The sequence below is a fragment of the Podarcis erhardii genome (genome assembly GCF_964252035.2).
Source record: "Podarcis erhardii genome assembly, chromosome: 2".
Lineage (NCBI taxonomy): Eukaryota > Metazoa > Chordata > Lepidosauria > Squamata > Lacertidae > Podarcis > Podarcis erhardii.
Window position 1 is genome coordinate 23,637,518 of NC_138498.1, and position 22,044 is coordinate 23,659,561.

Below are 22,044 nucleotides of genomic sequence, written 5' to 3' on the forward strand. Positions count from 1 at the left end.
GGAAGCTGTACGCCAGCTCCCTCGGCCAATAAAGTGAGATGAGCACCGCAACCCCAGAGTCGGTCACGACTGGACCTAATGGTCAGGGGTCCATTACCTTTACCTTTATGTTCTGTAAGATTAACAAATTGAATAAACTAATGCTTTATTTATATCAGCCAATTGCTATTCTTTGAAACAATACTTTTTCAAGAGAAGTCTGAATTAAAATCTAGGCATGTTGAGAGTGAGAATCCAGAGGCTAGTTTTGTTTCCTCCTGGAGTCCCAAAATCATCAAGGTGAAACACAAGTTGACTCCTGATCTTCTTGGGCCAGTCTGTGTTTCAAATGCAGAATACTACATCTGATTGTATGTTTGTATCTATCTAATCATTGGCAGTTCTCAGTATGTTTGTATCTATCTAATCATTGGCAGTATTACACCAAGACAGCAAATATTTTAATTAAGCAGACATGGAGTAATGATCCATTAGAGAGGGCTAAACTGCCTTTATCATTCTTTACAAAATATTCTTCACTTTCTCTTAAGACAAGTGACCAGAGACGATGCTACCTATGGAACACTCAAAAATCCCAATGTGCTCACTGGCCTAAAAAGGTTGCCAGCCCCTAGTAGAGTGGAATAACTATTATTATTAAAAGAACCAATGTTAGGGGAGGGAATACCTATATTTTCCAAGGGGCAGTTCCAGTGTTAGAAACTGAGATATGAAAGCTAGGAGCTAAATGGCACCTTAAACCTAGCGTTATGTGCACAACTATGTAATGTCTAGGCACATTTTTTTAATAACAAGAATACAAAGCTGAAAATGAATGAACTGCAGCTAAAGTATTGTGTTCAGTTGTCACATGGTCTAGTTCTTCCCCTGCCCTCACCCCCCCCCCCATATCCTTAAGAGGGTCTTTTCTCCAGTCTTCGAAGAATAGCTGGAAATGGGGAGGCAGAAAAAGGTCCTCCTTTCCTTCCACTCTGAAGTTTTAATCTGAAATCTTAGGCGCAGTACTGTGCCCAGAGCACAAAAACAGATTGCACTAATGAAATTCCCTGTTGCAAAAAGTGCCTGGAACAATGGGAGTTTCAAACACTGGGCAGTTCACCAAGAAAATAGTAAGGAAGATTTCAAATCCTTTTGAATGCTTCTTAGGAGAGCTACAATGATTAATTCCTTAATACTTGTGATGTTCAATTTAAATATTTTATGGATTTATAGAATGGAGGTTTAAGTATGCATTTAGGAGTTACTGAACTGAAATAAATATTGTTATTCATACTATATCTGCTGATTATATTTAGACTATATTTGTTTGTTGGCTTGTATGTGTATTTTTAAACATTTAATTATATACTGCACATATGCATGTGTGCACTATATATATAGTCACAAGAAGCATGACCAGAAAGAGAGGAAGAGGCGAATAACTATGGCAGTAGAGTCCATGTGAACAGAAGAAAGTGAGACAATGAAAGACCAGAGAGAAAACTGCAGTAATCAGTGTTAGAAATAACTAGGCTGGACATGCATTAGAGTTTGCATAAAGGAAAAGGAAGGCTCATACTCTTGTAATGTTGTAAAAGAGAGAAGCGCCATGAGTTTGCATAAGGCTGCATAATGGGGAGGGGGTTTGAGACTGCTCAGCCAAAAAAGAAGCTGGCTCGCATTTTAGTCCAACCTGTTTTACAACTGCTGTGTACCAACCTGAAAACTTCATTGAGTTATCCAGTACAATCCCAAAGTCTCGTTTCTGATCAGTCACTGCCAGTTCAGACTTCATTTGTGCCTTTTCTTTGCCTCAATATGCATCACTTTACACTTGCTTATATTGAACTTCATTTGCTATTTTAATGCAAATTAAAATAGAGGTCCTTTTGGAGATCTGCTTATTCCTATTCTCAGCTTCTGTTGCTTAACCAGTTGCTGATCTATAAGAGGACGTCTCCTATTATTCCATGACTACTAAACTTACTCAAGAGTCTTTGGTGACGGACTTTATACATAACCGCCAAGTGTCCTGTTTTAAGCGGGACATCCTGGAGTGACAGACGCCGGCCCAGCTACACAGCCTAGGACCCTCGTACCTACGGGACCACCTCTCCCGGTATGCCCCACAGAGAGCCTCAAGGTCCATAAATAGCAACACCCTAGTGGTCCCGGGCCCTAAGGAAGTTAGATTAGCTTCAGCCAGAGCCAGGGCCTTTTCAACACTGGCTCCGGCCTGGTGGAACGCTCTGCCTCATGAGACCAGGACCCTGCAAGATCTGATTTCTTTCCGCAGGGCCTGTAAGACAGAGTTGTTCCGCCTGGCCTTTGGCTTGGAGCCAATTTGATTCCCTCCCCCTCTTTCTTTTTCCTTTTTCCTTTCTCCTCCTGTTATGAGGCTGCATTTTCATATTTTAATGTTTCAATATTTTAATGTTGTATTTTAATCTTGTTTTTAAGTTGTATTCATTCAACTTGTTTTTATTATTGCTTGTTAGCCGCCCTGAGCCTGGCCTTGGCTGGGGAGGGCGGGGTATAAAAATTATTATTATTATTATTATTATTATTATTATTATTATTATTATTATTATTATCCCAATTTGGGATGTCCTGTTTTGGCTCCTGTGCTCTGGCACAGGTAGGAGGGGGACAAGAAGACGGGCAAGCAAGGGGGCGGTGGCAGGGAGGAGGCAAGCAGGTGAGCGATTGAGTTGTGGGTGGTGCCCCGATTTGCCCTCCCAAAATGTTGGGGGGTATGTTTAATCAAAAGCTCTTTGAAAATCTCAGCACACAGTGTTGACTGGATCACCGTCTATATGTTTACTGATATTTTAAACGAGCTCTCAAAGGTTAGTTAAACTTAGATGAGCCATACTGGTTCTGCTTCTGCAAGACCTGTTTGTCTATTTTCTTGGTACTCTATCTTTAATAGTGCTTTCTACCAGTTTTCCTGTAGCAGACTGTAATTTCCCAGAACTCCCCTGGATCCTGTCTATTTCCAGTGCTTACGCATGGAGGCTGATCTTAGGGACAAGTTCATCTGAGCTATTTAAGAACTCTTGGATGGGTGCCATCTGTGATTTAAAACAGTGATTTGTCTGTTTTAAATCTGTCAATAAGGCCTATAACTTCATCTCATTGTTTATTTGCCTTCCTAAGAAAGTTAGTTCAAGGGCAGGCAGCTGCTCTACATCTTTCACTGTGGAAAACAATGCAATGAATTCAGCTGCTCTGCAGTCCCTCCCACCTTTTAAGCACACCTTTGACTCCTTTTGCTACCCCACCTCCCTAGCTGGCTTCTCACTTCTAACAAATTTAAATATTTTGCTGGTGGTGGTTTTAAAGTGTTTAGCAAAGTGTTCCCCAAATACTTTTCGTTGACTTGCATTTACTTTGCCAAAGTTTATGTTCCTTTTTGTTATTTCCGTTTGGGCAAGACTTCAATTGTCTGAAGGAAACCTTGGCCCTGGAGTAGTTTTCCTGATAGTCAACACACTTTCTAACTGAACTTCTATTATTGTGGTTTTGACTAACCCTAAGGCATTCTGAACAGATTTGATCTTCTTGACTTTCACATTTCACTTTAGTTAGAAGTGCTGTGAGTCTTTAGCCTTGGAAAATTTTGCCGTATGTGGCAATAAGATCCTGTGGTTGTTGACTTTGAAGGTGGATGCAAGTTTAGGGATTCAGTAAGCTTTTAACTAGCTTGGACTAGTGGAAGTTTCATGAGGATGCAATGATGCATGCTTTATTGGTAGCTGTTTATTTCTTTATTTTTATTTGTCCGTGTAATATTCTTTTCCATAACACAATGCCCTGTTACATTTCATTCAGGATTGCTGAGTTTACCTCTTTTTAACATTTCTGTGCTTTGATTTAAATATATATTTCCAATTTATCTTATTTTTGGTTTAACTGGTCCCTTTCTGATTACCACCACCAGGTCACTGAAGCAAGCTAACTGGAGGGAAATTCAAGAACTAATTTGAGATAGCTGTGGACAGTAGCTAACCAGTAGATTCCATGAGTAACAGTTTAAGGACAAGTTGTACATGGTCATCTTGCTGGTGATACCACTGTTCTCTTTAAAAACTACAATATTTAGAACATTATTTCTCAATTAGTATTCTAATGGCACACTTTGAGAAAGGAGTAGCCAGGGAACTCCTTTACGTGAAAAGCCCAGATAGAAGATCCTAAGAGAATGGACTGTCAGCTGATTATAAACTACTTCTTCTTCTTCTTCTTCTTCTCCTTCTTCTTATTATTACTACTACTACTACTACTACTACTACAGTGGTACCTTGGTTCTCAAACTTAATCCATTCCGGAAGTCTGTTCCAAAACCAAAGCATTCCAAAACCAAGGCACACTTTCCCATAGAAAGTAATGCAAAATAGATTAATCCGTTCCATACTTTTAAAAACAACCCCTAAAACAGCAATTTAACATGAATTTTACTATCTAACGACACCATTGATCCATAAAATGAAAGCAATAAACAATGTACTGTACTATAAAACAAATAAAGCAGTATTGTAGATGATAAAAATCAAAATTTAAAAAATTTCTTACCTGCACTGATGATAATGACTATTTGGATGGGGGGGGGCTTTTATCCATTTCTGCAGTCACACAATCAATCAATCAATCAATCAATCACAGTCACAAAAACAAATTAACCGAAAAAGCCTCAAAAACAAAAAATGCAAAATAGCAAAAACAAAAGCACCAACTATATCGTAAGCTCCACATATCACCTCAGAAAACTGCAATCGGAAACAGAAGGTTTGAATTACAATGGGGGGGGTGCAATTTAGCAGCACAACAGGAAATACGGAAACAGAAAGTTTGAATTACAATGGGGGGATGCAAATTAGCTGCGCGACAGTAAAAACGGAAGCTCAGGACTCAAAACAGAGCATGTTCGGCTTCCGGGAAAAAGTTCGAAAACCGGAACACCTACTTCCGGTTTTACAGCGTTCGGGTTCCAAGTTGTTCATGAACTAAAGCTGTTCAAAAACCGAGGTACCACTGTATTATTATTATTATTATTATTATTATTATTATTATTATTATTATTACAGTGGTGCCTCGCAAGACGAAATTAATTCGTTCCGCAAGTTTTTTCTTCTTGCGAGTTTTTCGTCTTGCGAAGCACGGTTTCCCATAGGAATGCATTGAAAATCAATTAATGTGTTCCTAGGGAGACCGCCTTCAGACCAGGTCCGGGGACAGTCTTTCCCCGGACCTCTTCTGAAGGCTGGGGGGGGGGGAGGACTTTTCTCCCCACCGCCATGCTTCAGAACAGCCTTCTGAAGGCTGGCGGTGGGAAGAAAAGCCCTTCTCCCGCCGCCAGCCTTCAGAAGAGTTCCTGCAGGGCTGCCTAGGCTGCGAATAGCAGCCTGCTGCCGGGTGCGAGGGACGCTCTGAAGCAGAGCGCCCCTCGCCCGGGGCAGACATCTGCAGCTTGGGGAGCCCTGCAGGACTTCCCCACAGGGCTCTCCAAGCTGCGGATAGCAGCCTGCTGCCCCGCACGAGGGGCGCTCTTAAGCAGAGCGCCCCTCGGGTGGGGCAGACATCTGCAGCTTGGGGAGCCCTGCCGGACTTCCCCACAGGGCTCTCCAAGCTGCGGATAGCAGCCTGCTGCCCCGCACGAGGGGCGCTCTTAAGCAGAGCGCCCCTCGGGTGGGGCAGACATCTGCAGCTTGGGGAGCCCTGCCGGACTTCCCCACAGGGCTCTCCAAGCTGCGGATAGCAGCCTGCTGCCCCGCACGAGGGGCGCTCTTAAGCAGAGCGCCCCTCGGGCGGGGCAGACATCTGCAGCTTGGGGAGCCCTGCCGGACTTCCCCACAGGGCTCTCCAAGCTGCGGATAGCAGCCTGCTGCCCCGCACGAGGGGCGCTCTTAAGCAGAGCGCCCCTCGCGCGCGGCAGACATTCACAGCTTGGGGAGCCCTGCGGGGAACTCTTCTGAAGGCTGGAGGCGGGAGAAGGGCTTTTCTTCCCACCGCCAGCCTCCAGAACAGCCTTCTGAATGTTGGCGGTGGGGAGGAAAAACCCTCCTCCCACCGCAAGCCCCGGGAAGAGAGGAGAAGCTGCGCGCCTTCTCCTCTGTTCCCGGACCTCCCACCGCAAGCCTTCAGGACAGGTCCGGGAACAGAGGGGAAGGCGCGCAGCTTCTCCTCTCTTCCCGGGGCTTGCGGTGGGAGGAGGGTTCCCCGCTGTCCCCGGAGATTTCCCTATGGGCTTTCATCTTGCGAAGCAAGCCCATAGGGAAATTCGTCTTGCGAAGCCGCTAAAAATCGGAAAACCCTTTCGTCTTGCGGGTTTTTCGTTTAGCGAGGCATTCGTCTTGCGGGGCACCACTGTATTATTATTATTAGATTGATTGAATTCATATACCGCCCTTTACCTGGAGGTCTCAGCAGTGGCGTAGCGTGGGTTGTCAGCACCCGGGGCAAGGCAAGTAATTTGCGCCCCCTAACCCGTGGATTTGCGCCCCCTAACCCGTGGATTTGCCCTAACCCCAGATGTTGCGCCCGGTGCGGCCGGCCCCCCCTGCACCCCCCACGCTACGCCACTGGGTCTCAGGACGGTTCACAGAAAAGACTTACTGGACTCTCAACTTATATAACTGAATATTTTGCTCACTGTTATGATATTGGCTATCTTCCTGCACTACTGAATTATGTTCCTTAATATTGGATGTTTTATTGTGTTGTTTTACTGAAATCGAACTGTTTGGATTGATGCTGTTAAACCATCTTGAAGGTGTTATCGAACAGAAAATGTGGGATAAAATATTTTTTAAAATACAACTATAAATACTATTGTACTTCAAGATAATGAATATGCTAAGCAGAATATATTTTCCTACATTTCATGCTCTTGCTTAAGAACCAGGAACGATCAACTCCTTAGGGCAAATATATACTCAGATGTTTCAGCAAGTGCCATAAAATCAATACTAAATTATACCACAGGGAATGTTTATATTGTAAACAATTGTTAGTTCTTTTTACTGGCTAGATAGGAGTAACATTCATTATGGTTGTATTTTTTGAAAAAGAAATTGGCCTCAGGCTTACAAACTGGAGTGTCTTCAGCCTTAGGTGGGCAATCTCGTTCAGCTGAAATAGCGATGAATGAACTAATTTAATGAGATATGTCATCCAACTTGGCAAGATTGCCCAAAAAAACATGTTTTGCAAGATCTGCCTTCGTTCTCAGGTAATACCAAGCCAAGCCAAATCATGGCCTAGTGCAAATGACCAAACGTGGGCTGCTCAATAGAACAAACCACAGGGCACACCTTGATTACAACCTGTGATTTGCCTGGTAAACAGCTAAACCATGAGCCAAGCATTAGCTGACACATGAAGTCAAACTGCTGTTTGGTTCAGCACAGCAGCATAATGACCAGTGAAGAGCAAAGTCATACTTTCTAGGGGCCTGCATGTTTGCTCATTTGTGTCTTGGTTTGGTTTAATGGGCCTGTGAACAGACCAATGAAGTTTTTTGCTGATGTGTAAGTAGCTAAGAAAGGGCTGGGCGATACCTGGTTTTCAACATCACAACATATCACGATGTCTGAAATAAGGATGGAACTATGTAGAGGCATTGGCTGGCTTCATGGTTTCCCCCCAAATTGTGATTTTTGCATAGCACACACACACACACACATCATGATTTGCGATATATTGCCAGGTCAAAAATTATGAAACCAGTATCACAATATGGACTTCAAACCAGTTTTGGATGATATATTGATATATCGCCTAGCCCTATAGGCAATGGGACCTACAACAAAATGTTGCCGTGTGGAAGCCTCCTGTTCACCATATTCCATTCCACTTCCCCCATTTCTTATTCCACAACAGTCAGCTAGCATTCCATGGCCCCTGAGCACACTCAGTTTTCATTAGGTTTTGTAACTCCCCCCCCCCACCAGTTATTTATTTTTTATTGTACTTCCACAGATCTCAGGATTATCCTGAGCCTGCTGATCTCTGTCTCTTGCGCACAAATGGCATCATTGTGGTTACATGAGCATAGGCACTCAGAAGACTTGAATCAAGTCTTCTGTCAGTATAATAGATATGATTTATCAGAGTTCTACATGCATTGGGGGGGGGGACTGTAATCATAACGGAAATTTTTACCACAAAACTACTGAAGATGGGATTCTGACATTTTACTCAACTCACTCAAGTCACATGAGACTTTGAACAAATATATTAACTGTTCAATGAAAAAGTCCCCTTTGATGATGAATGTTTAAAGGTCATATGCTCATAGCCTTTTTAAAAAAACTAAAGGAAAGTAACAGGATAGCAATGAAGCCAAGGGAAGCAACAGTTAGTTACTAACATCTTAATCACCCAATGTTCTTGTACATTTATCATTGCTTTCTGCACAAAACGACAATAGTTAAAAAGAACATTATCAAGATTACTTAGGCTACAGTCTCAGAAGAGGAACATATTTCAGAGCCCTCAAGAAACACACTCCAAGGCAGGCTAATTTAAATCAATTTTCAAGTTTTCTATCAAATGTTTACTGAACAAAAAATGCATAAAAATTGGTTGCTTTTGAAACTAATTAACTTCTATATTACCAGGGCATAATCCAAAATTGCTTCTCATGCAACTAACATGTATTTTCTACTACACAATGTAGAGATGAAGCAATTGGCCCGTTCTATATATATATACGTAAGGACACTAAGCAAGCTCAGATATGTGAGCTCTATCTTAAGCCTATCTTAAAATGCATCGTGGTTCATCAAGCCATGATTTGATTTTATATGCACAAGCCAAAGGTGATGCTCAGGTTTGTGTGCTTCCGTTTGCCCTTCATGCATGGGGCTTCCCTGCCCCCAACCTTGGTTTCAGGCAGCCAGCTTGCCAGTATTATCCAAACTAGAAAACTAGACTGTGTTTGCCTTGCAAAACAGAATTAGAAACCAAATTTCCAATTCTGTTTTGCGGAGAAAGCACAAACCATAGTTTGCCAACCAAAACTTCAAACTAAGTTTTATCTCAAACCAGGAAAGCAGGCAGGAAGTGCAAGAACAAGGAACAAAGGGAGGGAGAGGCAGTAATGAAACCCAATAATCCAGCTAGGCATAATGTCAAACTGTTTGATGTCACATCTGAATCACCGCAGTGTGTTTGATAGTTTTAAGTGGTTTAGAATGTAGGCTTTGTTTGTATTACATTCAGATATCATTTTGAACTGGGTTATTTTATAGAAACCCTATCACAAACTTCCAAGTAATATAATTAAAATTAACTGTTACTGAAGTTAAGTTTTTCCTCATCCAGGGTGGCATCCTGTTCAGATCTGAAAGTATGTATAATTTCAATGCCTATATGCAAAGTTGTTCATAACTTGTTGCAAATAGCCAACAATTACTAATTCATTTTAATTGTTTGGGACAGGGAGCTCAGCACAGATACTGTATAAGAGTAAAATATATTTAAAAAATAAAAAAATTGTCCAGTAGCACCTTAGAAACCAACTAAGTTTGTTCTTGGTATGAGCTTTCGTGTGCATGCACAAATATAGACTAACATACATAATGTTAAGTAATGTCCATTAAGTTCAATAGGACTCATTCCCAAATTAGTGTCCATTGGATTGCAATTTTATTCACAGTATAAAGTAGCAGCAAATTGTACCAATGCACATCCACAAATCTTTGTTAAAAGATGGTTTTGCATTTGACATACTTTGATGGCACTACAGAAATACTTACTTAAAAGGTCTACATAAGCTGCCCTTGAAGAGGCATCAAAGGTTTTCAAATATTTACACAACACCTGGGGTTTTAATTCTCACTCATGCAAAACTATTCTCTTCAAACTACAGTACTAGGCATAGAAACTTTTGAAAATGGAAATTGGGGGGTGGGGTGAGCAGGAGTCGCTTTAAGGTTGTAAATGTCCACAAATGGCTAACCCAGATACGCAGTGGTTATTTTTCTATGGACTAATAGTGCATTCAGAATTATTTGCAAACCTGTTTTAAACACTAGAATGTTGGCTTTGCTGGGAAGGCTGGAAAAGATAAGAAACTACTGAAGGAAAAACCAACACAACCACCAATTACATGTACCTCCAGCAAACACAGTATGAGCTTGCTAGTTCCCAACCTGTTCACTGTCTGCAGATGTACAAAATACTATGTAGCCAGCAAATACATACAGGTACAAAGTAGATTGCACTGGAAACCTCAAAACTGTATTTCTCTTTACTGTAGTCGTTTTACACAAGGCAGGCAGAAATGTGGTACTTTTGAAACATTTCACTGCTTCTTCTGCAACAACCGAAATGTTTCATGCCAGATAGTCCAAGCAGGCTTCCGAAACACATGGAGTGCAAGTGCTATGTTTATTTATTTTTTACAGAAAAAAGATACCTGAAACAATCTACTAGTGATATTCTTACCACTATTGTATATTTCTGCATCAAAAGATGGGAACAAAGTTCTATGGAAGAATATGTTCAAAGCTCCCCCTTGTGGACTACAATACTGTCAGGTATGTTTTTTTAACAAAAATAAAATGAATGTATTTGCGCATTGCCAAAAGATGAAACAGAAAATAAACTTCCATGATAAGGACTGAATTAAAACAAGCATAACATTTTAATATGAATCTGAAAAGAAAGGGGAACTTAGATGTTCACTGCATGTACATCACAACTTTACTCCAATAAATATAAACATTCATCAAAGCTGTAGCTTATGTACTGAAGTCTCGTTGCCTTCCAAGTATAAAACTACCATGATCAACATACTTAATGTTGTTTTGCCTTTGTCTGCCATTTGCTCTCAATATGTGTACTTTTATTTAAATATGTGTGTGCTATACTCAGTACCTAAAATACACTGTGCTGTAGTAAAATATATCAACAACAGAATGGCTACATTAAAAGTTTCACTAGAAGAATTGAAGCTCACTTACAAATGCTACTTTACATAGGAGAAACTTGGAAAGATTATCACACATCTAAATTTGAAGTATGGAAGGAGCACGTTTTGAGAACAGGATGACTTAACCAAACATTTTTATTTTTTTGAAATTTCACTGGATTAATTCTTGCCACATGGATTCCATTCCAAACCAGTCCTGCTCAAAGTGTGCGTACCTGCTTATGTTTGCATGTGTGTTCTTAGTAAAGCTTAGTAGCCAATCAGAACTCTGATGACACAGTAAATTGGTATATTTACTTTTTGCTTGCATGCACTTTCCTTCCATCGCAACAGAAATACGACTCCATGAACCAGAGTGGAGGGGAAAATCATTTCATAATAGTAGAAAGAACCCAATAAAACACCACAGTCACTTATTAACTCTTCTCTTCTCCACTCCAGTCACATTCGGGAACAATTGTTAAAACAAAGCGCTAAGCATTACCATCTACTGCACTTACCTCTTCAACTGTCAAAGGCATACAGATCCGATACTCCTTCATGAGCATATTCCTTCACATTAAATGCAAATCAGCAATTTAGGAGAAACGTAATCACAGTGCACCCCAACTGCAGCAACAACAAAAGGGGAAAAAATCTTTTTTATATCTTTTTTTAAAAATCAGCAAGGTCTACAGCACACTGTAGTATGTGTGCTTGACAATGTATGTAGAAATTGCCACTGCCACCATCTAGAAAGCTGATCTAGCAAAAAAAAGGGGGAAAAACAGAATTTCTTCTCTCTTCCAGTTTTCCTGCTTCAAACTGAGATCATGTGATTTTTCACTCACACATACACAAAGGAGTCTCAAACATAAAATGCTATCATAGTGAATGGAGACATCCACTGGAAATGCATTAAAATCTACAATTTCTTTCCAGTTGCATCAAGACATTCCTAGAGCAGCCGAGGTGGGGGAGGAAGTAAAAATAAATGAAATAGTCCACAGATGTTAATGTCACCAGCAGCAGCAGCAGCACACAGGATCAGCAGCGGCGAAGATGCAAAGCTTATTTCCAAGACAAAGGGTTTATAACGTTTCCTTCCCAGGCTGGTAAACAAGGCTCTCTCTCCCCGCCTCACTGTACTAAAGCTGATGTTATGCCTTTCAGCATTACTGCACCCTGAGGGAGAGACAGGATGTGTCTTGGCTTTTCCTTCCACCTTTGATCGTTCTTGAGGGCTGGGTTTCCCCCACCAGAGCTGTGTGTAAGTACTGGTCCTATCTGGTCGAGCTGAGAAGTCTCTGCAGCAGCAGCCTTAGAAAGGGTGTGAGTGTGTGTCTGACATCAGCAGCCACAGCAGGAAGGATGGCCCCATCCGGCCAATAGGGAAATGGCATGGGGGGGGGGACGCAAACGTTTTAAACAAAACAGCATGTCTCTGCTGAAGTGTCAGCCAGCACAAGGAAAGCAAGAGGCAACTGAATTCAAATAAAATCCAAAGGGATAATTGCTTTCTCCCCACTCTCCACGCGTATCTCCCCTCCCCTTTTGGTTCTTGCAGATTGATTTCAGGCCATTTAGAAAAATGCAAGGAGCAGCAGTTGGGTGAAACTGACATATGGTATATGACTAATTTAGAGGCAATTCCAGACAGCGATAGCTACTAAGCTGTTCCTAGAGATCTGGGGGGAACCTTTGCTGGATGTGTTTAGAAATAAAACTAAGCGTGAGATACATGCAAGAAGAAAACTCTTCTTCACTGGAGGCAACAACACCTGCAAAATCTTTTATGCATGGCATTTTAAAAACTATTTCTGTTGTAATAAACCAGGAACAGTTATGGTGGTGGTCCCACCTCAACTCACACTTCCACCAGCCATTTTATGGTGCTCTATTGCCTGCTATGGGACGCGGGTGGAGCTGTGGGTTAAATCACAGAGCCTAGGACTTGCCGATCAGAAGGTCGGCGGTTCAAATCCCCGCAATGGGGTGAGCTCCCGTTGCTTGGTCCCTGCTCCTGCCAACCTAGCTGTTCAAAAGCACGTCAAAGTGCAAGTAGATAAATAGGTGCCGCTCCGGCGGGAAGGTAAACGGCATTTCCGTGCGCTGCTCTGGTTTGCCAGAAGCAGGTTAGTCACGCTGGCCACATGACCCGGAAGCTGTATGCCGGCTCCCTCGGCCAATAAAGCGAGATGAGCGCCACAACCCCAGAGTCGGCCACAACTGGATCTAATGGTCAGGGGTCCCTTTACCTTTATTGCCTGCTATCTGTGGAGCCTTGGGTCATGATGCATTTCACACAACAGCTCCAATTTTGCTGGAGTGTTTAATAGTAGCAAAGGAGTGTCTTGTGGCCTTTGTGATTCCTGACAAACCTCTAGAGACACTCAAACAAAAACAAGTGACTCATGGAAAAAAAAGAATCCCTTAAGAGGATAATCACCCAAAGCACCTGAAGAGTTTTAAAGCATCAATATACACGCCAAAGAAATACCTTCAAAACCCTCCATGATTGCCTGCCCCCTGTGATAGGAATTTTATGGTCTTAGATATATGGCAATGTTCAGCACTTGCATGGGTAGAAAATGACTTCTATCCGAACTATTATTTTTTGTAAGTCGTTCTGAAAAAAGCAGAGGAAAAGTGTTCTAGATAAATAAATCTTACTGCCATGCTGAAATAACATATGAAAGAAACTAAAAGCAAGTGATGAAATATGGATTATGTAAAAACAGGTCATTTTTCTTTTCTACTTCCTCAATCTTTGAGTTAGGAATCCTGAACTATTAGGCTTTTGTTCTGATCCATGACAGCATTTTGCAACAAACTGAAAGTAATGATGATGATGATGATGATGATGATGATGATGATGCAGCTATTGCAATATTAAGCTTGTATTCTTAAAAAGAAATGTGCAAGTCCTTTATAAATATAAAAGGACAGCACAGGACATACAAAAACAGGATATAACAACCTCACCCATTTCCTTTTTGAGCAGCATTTCATTAACAGCCCTGAACTCTGTAAAGCAGCCATAGCTTCTCATATCAGTTAGAAATGCCTCAATGAAAACACATTGCCATTATTATCTTCTTTTAGCAGGCATAATCCTTTTCCACTTTTGAAGCAAGCAATGCGCAAAAGATAAAAAGCTGATACATTTTAATAATGTTTGAATGTCAACATTTAAAGCTCATTCATTAACATACATAATAACTTATATTCTCAAATTGCCCCTGAAAATTATGTCATGTAAATTATATGTGCTTCTCAAAATGTCACCGTGATCTTGAAGAACCAGCAAACCAAACATTTAATATAAAAATACATCAAGTACTAAATATAAGCATGAGAGACTAACAGTGCAGTCCTAACCACATCTACTCAAAAGCAAGTACTATTGAATTCAGTGGTGCTTTCTCCCAGGAAAATGGGTTAGGATTGCAGCCAAAGTTATTTCTATTTCTTTAACACTTTTGCACTGAAACATCACCACAATTGGCATTGAACCTCCTTTTAGTACATGAAGACTTTTGTTAGAATGCCAGCTGTCTTTTTTTCTGTCCAAAAAATAGATGAAGGTAGTACTTTCTACTAAAGAATACAGTGCCTGAAATCAGTTCCCAAAACTTGAATTTACAAGATGCAACTATTAAAGTTAAATTTCCTTACAAATATCAAACAAATTTTGAAATTCAGATTTGCCTATATGCAACCTTAGGATCTGTAAGCCTTAGTCCAGAGACAAACACTGCCATCTAGTGGTAATATAAGCCACTTCAACTCTTGCTTAGCTCTTCTGCACTCCAATGCACACTCAACTAGAAGGCGCACTGGTGGATTGCCTTAACACATCTAACAAACAAAAGCCTGCTCTACTGTTACCCAGAGGAAATAGCTATATTTAGAATTCAGGTTCTTTTATGGCTGCAGTACATTATAATTTTAGATTACGCTGACTTTTAATGCAGCTATAGATTTAGCCATTGAACCACAAATAATAGAATAAAGGTTACTCTCAAATTACTATGTTTGACCATATTCTCACATTTTTTACTGAATGGGCTTCTTGCTTTACATGCGCCTGTGGTGCAAGCAAAAGCTTGCACTGCAGCTACTATCATAGTGTCTTACATGAAGTAAACAGGGCTTGGGTAACACTCACAAACTTTGCATATTGAAAGCAAGAGGAAACCTGCCCCCTCTGTTCAGTTCCTAGATAAAACTGCATCAGAATGTGGAGCTGCAGGGACTTCCGGGTTAGCGCCTCCGGCAATGGCGGAATTCCTCTGATCAGGAGGAATTTGCTTCGTGGAAATCCGGGTCTGGCCGCCACGGCGATGGCGGAGACCCACTAGAAATCACAGGCGGGTGAAGCCTGTGGATGTGGGATTCGGCTGGCACCTTTTGCGCCTCCCCTACTCGCGGGGAAACCCAGTTTCGGGGATCCGGAGCGACGTGGGGTGAGCGGCGCGGTGCTTTGAATTGACTGCTTCTTTCACGGAGCAAAGCCGCACAGCTGTTGCTGGAGAGCGCTGACTTTTTCCTGTGGACAATTTGATCTTAAAGCAACTACCCGTGAGTAGAGCGGAGAATTGGATTTTTAAACGTCTTAATTTGGTGCCGGAACGGGGAGGTCTAAAACAGGAAGTCCACCTTCCCCTTTTGTAAATAGATTGAAGCAATGAGGATGTAAGCTGAAGCCTCGGAAAGCACATTGTAAAGGACTAAACTTCCATCAGTAAAAAATACTAAACCCCCCTTGGTGGCAGGAGAAGAGGGGGGGAAAGTTTTGGACTGAGTATACCTGCAGGAGAGAGCGAACAGAGTTAAAATACCACCGTTCCGATCCTGGAAACGGGCTGCCAACAGGACTGACGTGTTCTGGGAGGCTCATTGACTGTGATTAGAACGTTCACTGACAGTTAGCCAAATAAGAGGAATATATTGTTTCCACTGTCTCCGTCTGCATTAAAAAAGGAGTAAAAGTAACAGAAATTTGAAACTAACTTGACTGTTTCAATTGAGTTTACAAGGATTTACAAATAGAAACTGTTTCCCTCTAGAGGAATTGTTTCCCTCTAGAGGAAGCCTTTGAAACTGTCACAAGAGTTGAGCTGGGGGGATTTCCAGCTGCAAGATAAGAACCCGTGAGATTCTGGGGACCTTGAATCGGTTAAGAATGTCGACAGAAGAGGCCCTAGTGGTTGTATTATGTAAGATAAGTGACTCACTGGAACAGCTTCACAAAAAGGTGGATGTGGTAACTACCAAAATCGACAATTTGGGACAAAAAGTGAACACTAATATAGAAACTATTCAGAAACTGACACAGGGATCTACTCTGACATGGCAAACTGCGGAGAAGGCTAGGGAGGAAGTTATTGCCGTTGAACTTAAAGTAACAGAATTGGAGAGAGAGAGAGTCCCAGCCTTAGAGGAAGCTGGGCTACCTGGGCCAGTGGCCCGACATAGCAAGCTCATCTTACGTCCTTATAAGAGAAATGATTTTACATAAGGAAGGATTTGCACTTATTACAATGTATTCACACTACTACTACTACTAATAATAATTTATTTATACCCCGCCCATATGGCTGGGTTTCCCCACCACTCTGGGCGGCTTCCAACAAAATATTAAAATACAATAGTCCTTCAGATATTAAAAGCTTCCCTAAACAGGGCTGCCTTCAGATGTCTTCTAAAAGTCTGGTAGTTGTTTTTTTCCCTTTGACATCTGGTGGGAGGGTGTTCCATAGGGCGGGCGCCACTACCGAGAAGGCCCTCTGCCTGTAAGACCCGAATCTTATAATTGAATTGTCTAGTTCAATTTTTATTTTCATATAATGCATAAATACACATATATACACAATTTACCTTTTTATAATTAGTAGCATAACATGCAGACCTTTTGCTTATTGTTTCATTCCATTACAAACTTACTCCAGTTATCTCAAATTTATACCAGCAGTGAAAAAGTTTTAAATAGGTTCAGATTATCTTTACGCTTCATGTAATTAACAAGAAGGAACCAAATTCTCTCAAAACTGTTTGTTCCATCTTCCTTTTCTTAATCCAGTGGTGCGGATAATAACTGGATCAGTGTGATATATATATTTAGAATATCAAATATCCTACACATTCTTAAATTCAGATGAGAAACTGCTTCATAGAGCTTCTATTTCTGTTCTTGGAAAACATTTTAATACTACACTCATAGGCTGCACAGAAGCAGAACTTGATCATTTATATGTTAAGAAGTCTAAGCGCTCCTGCTGTGTTATGACTAATGTATTAAGATGCTGACCCACTGAAATGATGTAAGGTGTCAAGGCTATAGTAGCATCTGTCATATGCTGTGATTACAAGTGCTAAATATTCCTCACCCTCTTATTTAGAGGGCAGAAGAGCCACCGCAGAAGAGATTATGTTTAAGCAGATGAAAGAGGTGAATGGTAAGAGAGATTGTGGGAGATGAACCCACAGGGAAAGTCTGGGGTGAGCTGATAAAAATCAAAGCTATTCAAAATCACCACTGAAAATGCCAATTTAAACAGGGAGGGCCTATCACTAGGGGGTGAAGCAATTGTCCCAGTTGGCAAATGCTCCAAAGTAGCACCAACCGAAGTGGAAGACTCTCAGCCATTTCTCTTGCATCCCCCCGGCCACTCCCCTTTGTTGGAGATCCAAGCAATGTGTCCCATAGCCTGCAACACCAACCCTAAAACATTTCCTTATTTATTTATATACTGCTTCAAACTGAAATAGCTAAGTATCTTACACAAAGTCATCAAATACACAAACCACAATAAGATCCAGTTTCAAATGCAAAATACAGTTACAAATGCATAGCCGAGTAAACACTGTATGGAGGCGAAATACAATCCAACCTCTGTCTGGCAAGGCCTGGGCAAGATAGAAAGCTTTCACTAAAAGATGTACAAATTTGGTGCATATTTGATAAAGGGTAGGGATTACCCAACCCAAGGCTTGGGGGCAAGGAGCTGCCAACTACCCCACTTAGTATCTCCACCACCAATTCCCCAGCAGGCTGCGGTGCTCAGGCAGGGGCATATAAAAGGTAAAGGGACCCCTGACCATTAGGTCCAGTCGTGCCCGACTCTGGGGTTGTGGCGCTTATCTTGCTTTATTGGCCGAGGGAGCCGGCGTACAGCTTCCGGGTCATGTGGCCAGCATGACTAAGCCGCTTCTGCAGAACAGCGCACGGAAACACCGTTTACCTTCCTGCCAGAGCGGTACAGTGGTACCTCAGGTTACATATGCTCCAGGTTACAGACTCTGCTAACCCAGAAATAGTGCTTCAAGTTAAGAACTTTGCATCAGGATAAGAACAGAAATCGGGCTCCGGCAGCGCGGCAGCAGCGGGAGGCCCCATTAGCTAAAGTGGTGCTTCAGGTTAAGAACAGTTTCAGGTTAAGAACGGACCTCCGGAACAAATTAAGTACTTAACCTGAGGTACCACTGTACCTAATTATCTACTTGCACTTTGACGTCCTTTCAAACTGCTAGGTTGGCAGGAGCAGGGACCGAGCAACGGGAGCTCACCCCGTCACGGGGATTTCAACCGCTGACCTTCTGATCGGCAAGTCCTAGGCTCTGTGGTTTAACCCACAGCGCCACCCGCGTCCCGGCAGGGGCATATAGGTCTCCCCAATAACCAAGTCCCATGCCATACAGGGCTTTGTGTGCAAATACCGTAACTTCAACTTCAACCGATAGCACAGTGGCAGTGCTGATTACTTGAACAAGGCTATCACATGTTGCTGTTAGGCTGCTCCACAAAGCAGCCCAGCAGCCACATTTCGTACCAGTTGCAGCTTTCAGACTAATTCTAAGGGTAGATCCATATTTAGTGTTGCGATTATCTTGAGGTTACCACGGCATAAACAACTACAGCTCGGTTATCCCATTCCAGGGAAGTTCGTAGGTCACACACCAGCTGAATGTGAATAAGGGCACTCCTACCCACTTGAAAGCTCATACCTAGAACTAACTCAGTTGGTCTTTAAGGTGCTACTGGAAGGAATTTTTTTATTTTGTTTTGACCATGGCAGACCAACACGGCTACCTATCTGTAACTACCCACTTAGCTCTCCAGTGATAATAATGGATGGAGGAGCATCCCCAGGCTATGTACCTAAACCTTCAGGGGAAGTACAACTCTCTGCAGAACAGGTAACCGACCAAGATCCCAAACTCAGGAACTACCCATTCATAGGGCTTCCATTTTGTCAGGATTCAGCTTCAGTGTATTGGCCCTCATCCAGGCCATTACTATTTCCAGGTACTGGTTCCACACATGTACAGCCACACTTGATCCAGGCATTTCACAGAAACACGAGCTGTGAGCACCAACATGCTGGAAACACTGTGCAACAAATTTCCTAATGCAGGCATAGCAAACTCGGCCCTCCATATGTTTTTTTGGGACTACAACTCCCATCATCCCTAGCTAACAGGACCAGTGGTCAGGGATGATGGGAGGTGTAGTCCCAAAACATCTGGAAGGCCAAGTTTGCCTATGCCTGTTCTTATGATCATCATCACTGGCTTCATAAAGATGTTAAAGAGCACTGGGGATAGAACAATGTCTTGTGACACTCGACAGTTCAACAGTCAAGGAGCCAAAATGCAATCTTTGGCCTGCTGCCTGCCAGTGCACCGGAGAATGTTATCTTATTGACAGTGTTGAAGTTAAGATTCAACTGCCAGTCCAGTTGAGGACATCTTGTCCTTTGCCTCAGACAGCAAAGTATCTTGGGCTGGACTTAAATTAAAGTAATTGCTGTGATTGGCGGAATTTGCACTTCTACACTGTACCCTTTCCATATTTGTAAGCACTTGATTATTTAGTGTGATAGCACCTCCCTTTTAGAACTCTCTGCCTATGGAGATTAAGCAGACGCCTTCATTGTACTCTTTTGGGTGCCTACTAAAAACATTCTTGTTTAGAAAAACTCACCCAGATGCTTAGAAAGTTAAGGTAATATTAATCTATTTTAGTATTTTACGGAAACCTCATTTTTAATATATCAACAAATAAATAACAGATTTTCTCCCTGCTGTTAAAAACAACATAAAATTGTCTCAAGAATTTCTTTCAAAAACCTTTACGAAGGGAATTATAAATGGAACAAAATAATACATAAGAAACAATATCCTCCCTCTGCCTGGCCACAAATACAAAAACAATGGTTTACAAGGTATTTCACTATATCTCCTCCTCTCTAAATATGCTACGAGCATAGCTTGAAATTTCAACAATAAATGCATTCCTCTTTGTGCCAACAGAAAATGTGACAAAATAGGAAGACCACAATCAGATTTAACAGAATAAAATGGCAAAAATGGCAGTTCGGCAATTAATATCTGGTTACCGAAAGGTCCCACTCTTTAACTTTATTTTTTATGCACAACTTTGCAGATATAGGAGTAACAGCCTCAAGGTCATCAGGAAAGAGTCCATAAAGATTAAAATCAAGTTTCAGCTATCTTTTATTTTCTGAACAAGCATGCACACTAAGCGATCGCGCTAACAATTAAAGCTTCTAGATTCAGATAGGTAGCCATGTTGGTCTGACGCAGTCGAAATAAATTAAAAAATCAAAAATTGTCCAGTAGTACCTTAGAGACCAACAAAGTTTGCAACTAAAGATTTATTTTAAAATCTTGCATTTTGCTATCCATACAAGGTTCTCACAGCAGTTTCGAAACTGAAAAACAAATATGCATCATCTGCCAGTAAATTCATACACTTGAGGTGTATGTTTTTAGGACTCACCTTATTTTTATGGTTGGAAGTGGTTTAAAATTGTTTTATATTGTGTTTTAATGCTGTAACCTCTCCTGGGATCTTATGGTGAAGGGTGAGTAATAAATAAATTATTAATAGTAACAATAAACTCACGTAATTAAAAAGAAAAATAACACAAATAGCCAAATTGTCTCAGTATTTAAAATATACTGTATATATCAACTATAAATGCAGCAGTAAATTATTAGCAATTAATTATCCAATTTAAATAAAAATATCTGATGTATTATTATTTCAGGTCATTGATTTATATCTACTCTGGCACAGGCAGTGAAGAATGAAGCAGAGTTACACTCTGAGCCCATACAGAAATTAATAGGCTTAAACTTATCTCTGCATAGATCAGTATCTTAACCTTACAAGGACTTTACTGGTCAGGTTATACAGGTTTATGTTACTATGGGCAACAGAGTAGTAAAGTGAAATAGAATTGTCATCAAACTTGACCTTGAAGTTTGTAAAGAAAATCAGTAGATTACACTAATGTCAAGAAATTGCAAAGCAGAACCACCACATAAATTTAACGTATTTTTTTTGGCAAAGAAATAGAAAGCCAAAGACTTGAACATTTTTTCAAAGCTGGGGGAAAAAAACAGAAAACAAGGCACAGGAATGTGGTTAGAATCTTGGGTATTCTAACAGGCAGTTTTGCCCCCTCCTTTTAAAGGAGTTGCCACTGTAATATGTTTTTAACTACAAGAACACTCCTACTTCCCTGAAGAAAGGAAAGCAACAAAAAAGACAGGGAAAAGTTCTCACAAACAAGCACTAAAGTAGCTTACAAATCCACTCAGTTTTATCATTTAACTACTATGATTGGATAAATAAGGCTGAAACACTACACACACACACACACACACTTGGGAGAAAGTCCCTTTCGCAACCTGAAAGGAACACAACCCGGGTCTGCACACACACGGGTCGCAATTCACTGCTTCTGCGCATGTGCGTGATGTCATTTTGCGCGTCTGCAAAAACGCATCATGAAGCAAACCTAACAAGAGGTCAAAACAAAACAAATTCCTTCCAGTAGCACCTTAAAGACCAACTAAGTCAGTTCTTGGTATGAGCTTTCGTGTGCATGCACACTTCTTCAGAACTGGGTAAACTTCTGAAGAAGTGTGCATGCACACGAAAGCTCATACCAAGAACTGACTTAGTTGGTCTTTAAGGTGCTACTGGAAGGAATTTGTTTTGTTTTGACTATGGCAGACCAACACGGCTACCTATCTGTAACTAACAAGAGGTATGACTGTAAACAGAATTAGGCTAGCAAGGCATTAAGAGAGAGAGAGAGAGAGAGAGT

General features: G+C 41.3%; 1 protein-coding gene across 2 annotated transcripts in view; it reads right to left on the reverse strand.

The window, feature by feature from the left end:
* PITPNC1 (phosphatidylinositol transfer protein cytoplasmic 1) overlaps nucleotides 1-12,279 on the reverse strand; it is a 130,614-nt gene extending 118,335 nt beyond the window's left edge. The window contains exon 1 of one of the 2 annotated variants that reach the window (XM_081849934.1): nucleotides 11,419-12,270. In XM_081849934.1, the coding sequence (XP_081706060.1) occupies nucleotides 11,419-11,466 (48 nt within the window). In that variant the 5' untranslated portion in view covers nucleotides 11,467-12,270. Of the gene's footprint in view, nucleotides 1-11,418 lie in introns of both variants that reach the window. The other variant, XM_081849935.1, reaches the window with a different exon arrangement.
* Between the last annotated feature and the right edge of the window lie 9,765 nt (nucleotides 12,280-22,044).